Raw genomic sequence first — 10,814 nt, 5'->3', positions numbered from 1 at the left:
TGAAGGCATACCATGCAACATTTTGTGGCCGGGTTGTACGGTTTGCAATTTATTTGATCAAGGTAAGTTATAGCTGCATGCGAAGCGTAAAATTCATCATTACCTTTTTCATTGTTTTCATTCTGATAATTTTTTGAGAAAAAGATAAGGCTTCCTTGAACTGTACCTGCAGCCAGGTATCAGAAATGTCTTCAATTTTTGACACAATGGAATTTTGATCAATTGAGTTCCATACATCTTTAAGCTTCTTAAACAATGGATTATCTGGGCCATTTGTTTTACTGCTAGGATAAATATTCCAGCAGTGAGTAAAATGCGAAGAATCTAATGCACGCACCCTTTTTTATTACCAGTATTTACAGAAATACTTATTTACTCTTAAATACTTATGTTTGATGATGATACTCCCCCAAGTTTGATCCCGTTTATAACTGACCAGAGTTGGTTAATTTTTCATATCTTAAACCATGCAAATGGCTTAAGACTTCATCTGAGACATGGGATCTAAATGACTATTACCTAGAATTCAAACAGTTTGTGAATAATCTTGAAGAAGAAAGGGCTATAAAACTAGTTCAAGTATCTATTTTTTATGTTTGGTCCTCACTGTTTATGTTAAAAGTCTCAATTTATTTCACGAGCTCGTTACTTTTAAATATTGTTTTACAGGAGTTGTTAAATATTGTTTTACAGGAGTTGTTAAATATTGTTTTACAGGAGTTGTTAAATATTGTTTTACAGGAGTTGTTAAATATTGTTTTACAGGAGTTGATCAATAAATCGCACAATGAGGATAAAAGATAAAGTACCTTCCTTGTATCAAACAAATATAAGAGTCAAAGAACAATTAAAAAAAAATCTGATTATGTAAAAAATTCTTTGTTTACAAAATAAATTTACAAACATAAACTATGTTTGACAACTAATTACTTCAGAAAATTATCATAAATTATGATTTTAATATGTAAATATAAATATTTTAATATGTAAAGTATCTTGTTAGCAAGCAGAACACTAATATAGTGCAAAAAAGCTTAAAAATTCCTCTTTTTTTAAATTTTATGATCTTCATTGTTCAATTAAAAAAAAAAAAGCTTAACATTTTAACTTCTTTTAAAAAAAAAAATTTTTATTCCTTAAAAATATTTTAACTTCTTTTAAAAAAAAATTTTTATTCCTTAAAAATATTTTAACTTCTGTTAAAAAAAAAATTTTTATTCCTTAAAAAAAGTTAAAACAACAAAAAAAAAAAAAAGAAAGAAAAGTTAATTTGAATAATGGTAGCACTCCCCTCAGTCCGAAATATGGGCAAATAACGGGCAAAAAATGACCTTTGCACCAATTGAGGGAAGTCATGGAGTGATCTGATCATGAAAAAAATTTATTAGTAATATCAAGGTTGGGGCACCTTATGAAAAGCAATGTTAGTTGAAATTAAAAAAAGTCTTTTTTTTTGGAAAAAAAAAAAAAAAAAAATATATATATATATATATATATATATGTATATATATATATATATATATATATGTATATATATATATATATATATATATATATATATATATATATATATATATATGACCCTGAAAAAAGATAAATCTGTTTCTAAAACCCTAATCAAAGCTTTGACTTAGGCTGCAACTGCATGCTAACTAATAAAGCGCTAGCAAGTAAGAAAAAGCCCTTTCAGTTTATTACAGAGGAAAAAGGGTCATTGCTTATGTGTGTCAGTTGGGACCCCAATCCATATCATCACAGCCGTGCAGTTCCCAATTCCTCAGAAATGGATTGCTTTACCTGGCCATAAAGCAATAGGAGTTTTTTTGCCTTAAAAATGTGATAGCTTACTTATTCATTAAAAATCTGTTTAACCATAATTGCTGACTCGACCTTCATCTTTGACACACTTTTACTCATGAACTTTTTGAATCCTTCTGACTTCATAAAGTTGAATGAAAGGGAGTAATCGACCAATAGTTCGAGTCAAATCCATAATCAAGTCGACGCCTGTCAAAAATTGAAATTTTAAGTTGAAAATATACAATGAATAAATTGAGGTTGGGAGTGGATTGAGTTAGCAACAACTTCTGTCAAAATTTTCTTTTAGTTGAAATACCAGAAAGTGCTTAATTGGAAGCCTTTATCAAATCAAACACTTTTCACAATGATTTGGTTGACGGAGCCATTTTTTATGCTAAACCAGTAACACTTGTAATGAAGAGCCTAAGAGGAATAAAAAAAATCAATTCTTATTACCAACTTACCTAAAATACATTCTTTTACTTTAATTTGTTCTCATATAATTGATTTATTGGATTCATTTTGTTTTCTTATTAAATTTCAAATTAAAATAGTCAAAAGAATTAAGCATAAAGATTAATGTTCTGTACATTTCAATAAAAACTAAAAAGGTGCTGGATGCAAATCTTTAATTAAGTCCGTGTATTAACTTCACGAGGAGTAAGAGTTGTCTTGCTCAACAATTTTGGAGGAAACTATAAATAATATTGGACACTGCACAAGCTGCACTTTCCAACTTTTAAGCATGCTATGTTTGATATATTGATGTTGCCAAGTTATTTTCCAAACAGCATGTAGTGAAATACAAACGGCATACAGTTAAATACAAACGGCATATAGTGAAATACAAAAAAAATAATCTTAACTGTCAGATTAGTGAAGCTTCAATCTGTTTTAGAGAAAATTGAGTATTTTAAGGCGTATATTAAAAGTGATATACATCCAGTTAGCCTCTGATAAACTCGAAGAATAATACGATGGTTAATTTGGGCATTTGTTTATTTTATTTGCATAAAAGGAAGTTCCCAAAAACATTAGGTTGTGTAAAAATGGCTACAATTAATATTCAGAATGTGAAATTACGTTAAATGTTATTTAAGGTGGAAGGCATTTGAAAAATAGAGATTTTTGATCCAAAATTGAAAAAATAGGCAATATATTGCATTTATGTAAAAATTTATTCTCTATCTGCTGATATATGACTTGTTTAGGTTTGATCAAACTAAAAGGGTTTAAAATAACATATTTTATTAGCTAGCTTGTTTATTTGCCTTAGCAAAGCCATAGCAACGAAAAGTTGAGACTTTTTTTACCTAAAATGGCGAAAATGACAAATTTTGTGATTGAACAAAATTAACTTATCTTTATTCATAAAATAATTTAACCTATTTTTAAAGATTTATCTGATGACGATTTGCTAAAAAAATGTTTAATTGGTCAAGTCTAAAATTCAAACGAAAAATTTCATTCCATTTTATGGACTCGCTGGTCTAAAAACATTTTTGTAAGTAGAAGAACATTTGACCTTTGTATAAACTCTGCAACAGTTCATTATAATGATGGTGGAGATGGGGTAAAATCTGTTTTAAGTTTCTTCGGATTGTTAGGATCAGTGACTATTCCAAAACTGGTTTTAAAGCCCAAAAGCGAATTGTAAACAAGCGTCTTAAATCAACTTCAACATGCGAAAAGCAAAGAAAAAAACTTAGATCTCTTTATAAGGGATTTTTAGATACTGAAAAAACTGATTCATATTTTTTTAGCTCTGGTAGCTTTTAAGGAGTTTTTACGGACATAAATTTTGATTTTTAATTTTTGACTTGATTTTTCTCATTTTGAGATTTTTAGTTTTTTTTTTTAAATTTTAAAGCATGATATCTCCAGTTTAAATTATGCAATTAAACTGAAATTTTCAGGATATGTTCTTCATACATTAGAATTCATTTGTCATAAGATTTTTAAAATTTCTTTTTTTGGGGCGCTACAATGTGGTTTTATCTGCCAGAGTTTTTTCATAAAAAATATATATTCAAGTTTAAAAGTCAATATAATCTGAACCAGGGAGGAAAATTTTTAAAATCCTATGACAAATGAATTTTATACATATATAGAACAACCATACCAATTTTGGAGTTTTGATTTATTGTTATTTTTGAGAAATTGTGTTTTGAAGTTTTTATTTTTTTCACACTTTTTAACAAAATTTCGAGACAAGCGAGGCACTTTTATATATATTTTTTTGATTTTACGTTTAGTTTCATAATTATTGTTAACAACTGTTTAGTTTAATTGTAAATATAACTTTGATGCTTAAAAAAAGTTTTTCATAGGCCTACTACCTTAAACAATATAAAATAATATGAAACATTAAATGATGAACGTTATTTAAGTAATATTAAATAACATTAACCGTTATATTAACAACTTGTTAACCAAATAATGCAAAACTTTATTTTCAATTGCTGTAGGTACCTAAACTTTAGTTAGACGCCAGTAAAGGTTTCAATGGAAAGGTTTCTTCGGAAATGTTTCTTTGAAAATGAGTTTTTTGTGTTAAACATTAAAACTTCATTTCATTTTTAATTCACTTGGGAAAAACCTAACTTTATAAAGTTCGGTTAAAAAATTTAATTTAAAAAGCTATGATTTTTGATGTTTTAAAATAAAAATTTTTTAACATTTTTAAACTAACATTACTTTTTCTTTTTCTTACTAAAATCTATTATTTATAAAAATATTAGCATCTTTTTCCTTCTCGTCGTACGAAAGACAATTTTGCAGCAAATATTTGTAGACGCTCATAGAAAACTTTGGTAGGAGCGAAAGCCACGTAATATAATACGTATTTTTCTTTTGCAATTTAACCTCAAAAAAAAAAAAATCTAAAAATCATTTATATTTTAAAACAAACAAAATTTCGCGAAACAAATACTTTTCTGCCCATCTTGTGGTCTTTTATGGAAATTTCTAAATTTATTCAGAAAGTTGTATAATGCTTTGCTTTTAAACTTAAAATCTTAAACTCGTAAAAGTTCTGTTCAATGCAAATATTTAATTAGTTATGGGGTTCAAACTTAAAAAAGGAAGTAATTCCTTCTCATTTAGAAAAATAATAAACAAAAGATAACCTCCTGAATTGATTAATCAAACCAGATTAACTTGCTAGGCAAGTAATATTGTATAAAAATCAAATAGGTTTTGTAAAGTAGTTCATCGCCCACCTCCAAGCTGAGAGCTTCTCGTGCAAACAACTTCTTCAAAAAATGGCAAAGGTTTGTTGTTATTATCGAATTTTGTAACAAAAGTTTTTTAAAGTATCGTCATCTACGATAAGGGTTTTGCAAGAAGAAAGCTTAAAAATATGTTTAAAATTAAATTTATTTTTCTTGTTAATTTATAGACGTAATTTTATTCATTTTGCTGATTATTTTTAGCCCTTTCAGAGATATTTTTAGATTCAATTTCTTTAAGCTATTTTATTTTTAATTGATTATCGCTGTCATTAATTATCATTATCGCGGGGTATCATTAACATTGATTATCATAACAATTTTTATTAATACCGTACTCCTTATATAGCGAGGATTATTAGAGCGTTTGAATGCTGGAGAAGTTGTTGTTGGTGATGGAGGTTTCGTTTTTGCGCTTGAAAAACGTGGTTATGTTAAGGCCGGACCTTGGACCCCTGAAGCTGTCATTGAAGATCCCAATGCAGGTTTGTGAAGCATTTCATCTGTTATTCTATATAACACACTCGTATAGTATATCACTTTTGTAAGCAGGGAAAGATAACAAATATTTTCTCATTCTGGGAACATGCACTCATCGATTTTCTACTCCAATTTTTTTTTCTCTTTACAGTGAAACAGCTCCACCGTGAGTTTTTAAGAGCCGGATCTAACGTCATGCAGACGTTTACATTTTATGCAAGTGAAGATAAACTGGATAATAGAGGAAACGAGGCCGCTAGCAAATATGGCGTACGTCATTTACTTCTCTACCTGTTTGCAACTTTTTTTGTTAATAGAATTCAAATTTTAGCTGCATTTTTATTTACTTAAAATATTTTAAAATAAAAATCAAAAAATAAAGGAAAAAAGTTAAACGAACACAGTAGTAAAGATCAAACAAGCAGCTGAAAGATGTCATTAATTGGTAAATAACAAGTGTTTCTCATTTTGTTTAGGTTACTAACATAAACAAAGAAGCATGCAAAATTGCTCGTGAAGTTGCCGATGAAGGGGACGCATTAGTTGCAGGCGGTGTTTGTCAAACTCCCGCTTATCTATCTGGATTGGGAAAAGACGCTGTTCAGGCCGTACTCAGAAAACAAATCGAATGCTTTGTCGAGATGAAAGTTGACTTCATGATTTGCGAGGTTTGGGTTTTAAAACTATACGAACAAATGAATCAAATAACATACTGCTACGTGTCCATTAAAGTTGTTTGTATCAGTTTGTTAACTTTATTTATCTTGAGTAAACCTTTGTTTAGTACTTTGAACATATAGAAGAAATGGAGTGGGCAATAGAAGTTTGTAAGGAAGCAAAGATGCCAATTTGCTCGACAATGTGTATTGGACCTGAAGGAGACATGCACGGAGTTTCAGCAGCAGATTGCGCAGTGCGCATGGCGAAAGCCGGTGCCGATGTTGTCGGTGTAAATTGTCACTTTGGTCCATATGAAATAATCGATACAATGAAATGTATGAAAAAGGGACTCGATGAAGCTGGATTAAAAGTCTTTTTGATGTCTCAGCCATTGGCCTATGTCACCCCTGATGCTAAAAAACAAGGGTTTATCGATTTACCAGAGTTCCCGTTTGGTAATACTTTGTTATCAGTTTGAGGGTCAATCATTAAGGAATTTTTCTGTGATAAAGAATCTAAAACCTTATTTGTAACTTTTTATTTTAGTTAAATTGAAAATTCTATTTAGCACTTGAACCACGTATCTGCACTCGTTGGGATATACAGAAATATGCGCGAGAAGCTTACAAACTAGGTGTTCGATATATTGGTGGTTGTTGTGGTTTTGAACCTTACCATATTCGTGCCATCTCAGAAGAGGTACAAATTTTAAAGCATAAAACCATGCTTAATATGATATTGAATAAACGATATATAACCAAGTATGTTCGAATAATGCATTTTTTAAATATAGTTGGAAGTTGAGCGTGGAGTGAAATGCAAAGGATCAGAAAAACATGGTTCCTGGGGAGAGGGTCTCGCTCTTCACACTAAACCCTGGGTTCGAGCAAGGTATGTTTAACATATTTCTTACATTGGATCTCTTTATTAGTTATCGTTAAATTAGGTTCGAAGTTTTTTTTTCAAAGTTTAATAATGTTCTGATCTTTTAGAGCGAACCGTGAGTATTGGGAAAACATTAAGCCAGCCAGTGGTAGACCTTTTTGTCCATCTTGCTCTGTGCCTGATCAATGGGGAGTCACTGCAGGCGATGAGCTGCTTAAGCAACAAACAGAAGCTACTACAAAAGAAGAACTTGATAATTTATCCAAAAAACATTAAATAGCTTTAAAAAGAAATTTTTATTTATAATAACATAAACTATATATATTATAAAAATATATACAATATATTATATAAAGTATAATATATTACATAAAAAAACATGTTTACTTTCGTCTCATGAGTAAATCAAAGAAATACCATCTTTTTTCTTTATACTTTTTGTATCAAATTGGGTGAGCGAGACATTACTTCTGCTAAAGGAAGGCGCTAAAACTTACCGAATAAGCTGTCAAAGCGCAATAAAGAACAAAAAAATTGTAAAACTTTACGCATTATATTCTTTCGGTCTGCAAGACGGTGGCGAAAACCGAATGAAATTATAATTTTATGTTGATTTAAACCATTTTGATAATTTATATAGAGAATCTCTTCAAAAACTGGCCGCCCTGATGTGTACGGACTTAAACTTAGTCAGAGATTTTTAAACTCATTTTAGAAACTAGCCTTGTTTGAAAAACCTAAGGGATTTTAAGGGAACTTGAGCATTATTCTTGTATAGAATGCTTACAAGTATTATGGACGTATAAGAGATGGGCATGCAACTCAATGTTTTACATTATAGAGGCCGCAGAAATCAGCGAGGCAAGCGAGTTTCCGACAAACTCTAAATTTTCACCCGTCAACAAAAAAATCTATCAGAATGGCTGCCCATAGTTTTAAAACAGAACCTCTGATCACGTGGTATTAGTTTAAACTTTTATAGCATGTGTTTAAAAAGACTCAGGATTAAGTAACTACTTCACGCGTTGACAAATTACTAAACAAATTACACCTTGGTAAAAAAAATAAGTTGTCAACACAAACAAATTTTCATCATTTTTTTTCCATGTCTACAGCAATATAGTAGATGGAGTAGTTCCCTACTCCATCTACTATATTGCTGTAGACATGAAACCATTGTGCTTTAGGTAGCTACAATACTAGTTGATATTTTGTATTACTATATCTTTAGTTACACATGTACTAAAGTAGTTAAGTAAATGATCTCAATTTCTATATCATCTTCAGTGTTGTTTCTTAAAATATTGAGAATATCTAGCTATATAAAATTAAGCTTAAAACCTGATTCCTGGGTCAGGCTTGTTAGGTGCGTCGACTAACATCTTTTTTGGTAAACACTTTTTAATCAAAAAGCTTTCTAATTTAAAAAAAATACATTCTTCAATTTTATTTTGTGATATTTTGGGTGTAAATTAGCGATATCTAATTTTTATAAGTATAAAGTCCTCATCTTGCTCGTTTTTTACCGGCTTCCGAATTTAAGAAATATTTGTATAGTTGATTCTAATTTTGTTATCGGTAGCGTAATTTCGGACCATATTAGGCGCGTCTAACCTGACCCGTTTATTTGGCTGACGAGATTTCGAAATCGTATAAACTCTTATTAAATTGTTTCCTTTTTATCCTCCGGTAACGTAACTTCAGGTCAAGTTAGGCAAAACATTTTTGCGCCTAACTTATCCCGTTTATTTGGCAAACGAGAGTCCAAAAAATTATTAAGTTCATTTAACTAAAGGTTTTTTTCATCGTTCGGCAGCGTAACTTTAGTAAGGCTCCCTCTCCCGCCCCTCTCTATACCTAGAAGCGTTAACATTTCTTGACTAACTTCTTTAAAAAGCTAAACCCGCGCCTGGATTCTATTGCTGTTATCTTTAATAAAAGGAAGTTAATGTAACTGGTTAGGCGAGACCAAAGATTTTCGACAAACCCGACAGACTTTGATATAATTTAATTTCTATTGCTTAAAACAAAAGTTTTGTAACAATACGCAACGAGGATGGTTCGCAAAAAAAAAAAAAAACAATGTCGTTGCACGTCCATCTCTTATATGTCCATGCAAGTATTAAATTGCTGCTACAAACTACAGAAAAAGGTTATAGTTAATTTTGTTCCAGTTCCAGGCTCAAATCATTTAACGGTTTCTTCGTTAATTGTTTCGATGCTTGAATTACCAACAGTGGAAAATCAAATCGTGGAGCCGAGCTTAAGAATCTCACATTAATAGTGGACTGCTTTTCAATGTTTAAGAGATTGTTTCTTTTGGACTTTTTTTGTCTTGTTGAGATGTCTTTTCCCAGTAAAACATTCTTCTTGTCGATGATTTAAAAATGAAAATAATAGTAATAACAATAAAATAAAGTAGCATTGGTGAACTTACTCAAAAGTATGCCAAAATAGGGAATGTTTTTTTTTTTAAATTCAGATTTCGTAACTCTTTACAAAATCAATATTTATAAAAAAGAAATTCTTTCAATTGTAAGGGAACTGGAGTAATTTTAACATAAAAAAAAAACAAAACAAAAAAACAACTTAGAAATTAACTCATTTAGTCGTTTTTTTACAATAGTAGACCCTTCTGATTCGCATGCTGTTTCTTGATTGTTTAAAAGGATTATTAGCCTCATTACACGTAGTTTTTTCAATCTTATTCAACATGCCAATTTTTCAAGGCATAGGTTTACATTATCTAACTTTGTGTATTTATTCTAATAAAAACGACAATGATTTGCTATTACAAACTAGTTTTTATTTTTCTGGTGTCACATGAAAGACTGATAGCAAAATATCCAGTATTATAACAAAAAAGTATTAGTATCATATAAACATAGAACAGTAACCAAAAACATTAAGAAAACCTTAAAACTTCAAGCTTTTTTTTCCGGCACAATTATTTTAACTGATAATTATGTCGCCTAAGTCAATATTAATTCCCGCTCATTATCGTATAATCTTTGCAGTGTTCAAAAGTAAAAGTTGTCTTATTAAATTATAACTTACAAATACCTAATAAAAAATAACCTGAATTTTTACTATCCACTAAAAATAATCATACGAAATAGGACTCATTCTCAGAAAGTCAATAGGAGAGTTTTAATATCTAATTCTCTAATTGGTCTACTAACCTCGTGTGAGGTAAGACACACAGCTCATTTACTCCTAACACGCGCCTAAGATTAAAATGCCCTGAAGGGGGCAAAGTATCAAAGTTGCTTTATTCTTGAAAAGTTATCTAAATATGTAGGCAAAGTTACAAAACTAGGTTGGAAACTGCATTAACGGCTATAAATTGATAAATACACAAATAAAACATGTAGCTAAACATAACTAAAACAGAAGTGTTATTGAAGTTTTAAATTGAGCAATTTAACAACCTAATCCAATTTATCGAAAATATTTCACAAAATACTACAATTATTCAGCAAATGGAACTCGTAGTCAAAACCGAAAAATCTAGTCCTATCATAAACACATTTTAAACAATCAGTTTATATGTTTTGTGGCTTACTCAACAAAGTTTTAAACGTGTAAGTTACCCCAGTCTACTTTACTTAAGATATTGAAAATTCCAAGATATATATAATCTGTAATGCAAATTACAGAAGACTAACAGAAATTTCAAAATGTACTTCACTTCAATAATATTTGGCAAATAACCTTTATTGTTTAATGTCTAATAACTTTTTTAAAACTGCAAAAAGG

The 10,814-nt window shown here is 29.9% G+C and overlaps 1 protein-coding gene across 1 annotated transcript; it reads left to right on the top strand.

The window, feature by feature from the left end:
- The first annotated feature begins 4,896 nt into the window (after positions 1-4,896).
- LOC145188094 (betaine--homocysteine S-methyltransferase 1-like) lies at positions 4,897-7,348 on the top strand. The gene is made up of 8 exons (XM_080064656.2): positions 4,897-5,072; positions 5,380-5,515; positions 5,662-5,780; positions 5,987-6,178; positions 6,295-6,625; positions 6,739-6,869; positions 6,964-7,061; positions 7,163-7,348. Exons 1-8 carry the CDS (start codon positions 5,064-5,066, stop codon positions 7,329-7,331), a joined length of 1,185 nt encoding a protein of 394 aa, XP_079920782.2. The 5' UTR covers positions 4,897-5,063; the 3' UTR covers positions 7,332-7,348.
- The last annotated feature ends 3,466 nt before the right edge of the window (positions 7,349-10,814 follow it).

Source organism: Hydra viridissima, unplaced genomic scaffold, assembly GCF_058129835.1.
Source record: "Hydra viridissima isolate aposymbiotic clone 2 unplaced genomic scaffold, HvirCarnegie_v1 scaffold_1, whole genome shotgun sequence".
In the NCBI taxonomy this organism is placed as follows: Eukaryota; Metazoa; Cnidaria; class Hydrozoa; order Anthoathecata; family Hydridae; genus Hydra; species Hydra viridissima.
The sequence above is the reverse complement of the archived record's forward strand: the minus strand, read 5'-3'. Positions and strand labels throughout refer to the sequence as shown.

Excerpts from the sequence above, each read along its gene's own strand:
- LOC145188094 (XM_080064656.2), top strand. Across the intron at positions 5,781-5,986 it reads AGGCCGCTAGCAAATATGGC|GTTACTAACATAAACAAAGA; the intron begins GTACGTCATTTA and ends CATTTTGTTTAG. Across the intron at positions 6,179-6,294 it reads TTGACTTCATGATTTGCGAG|TACTTTGAACATATAGAAGA; the intron begins GTTTGGGTTTTA and ends ACCTTTGTTTAG.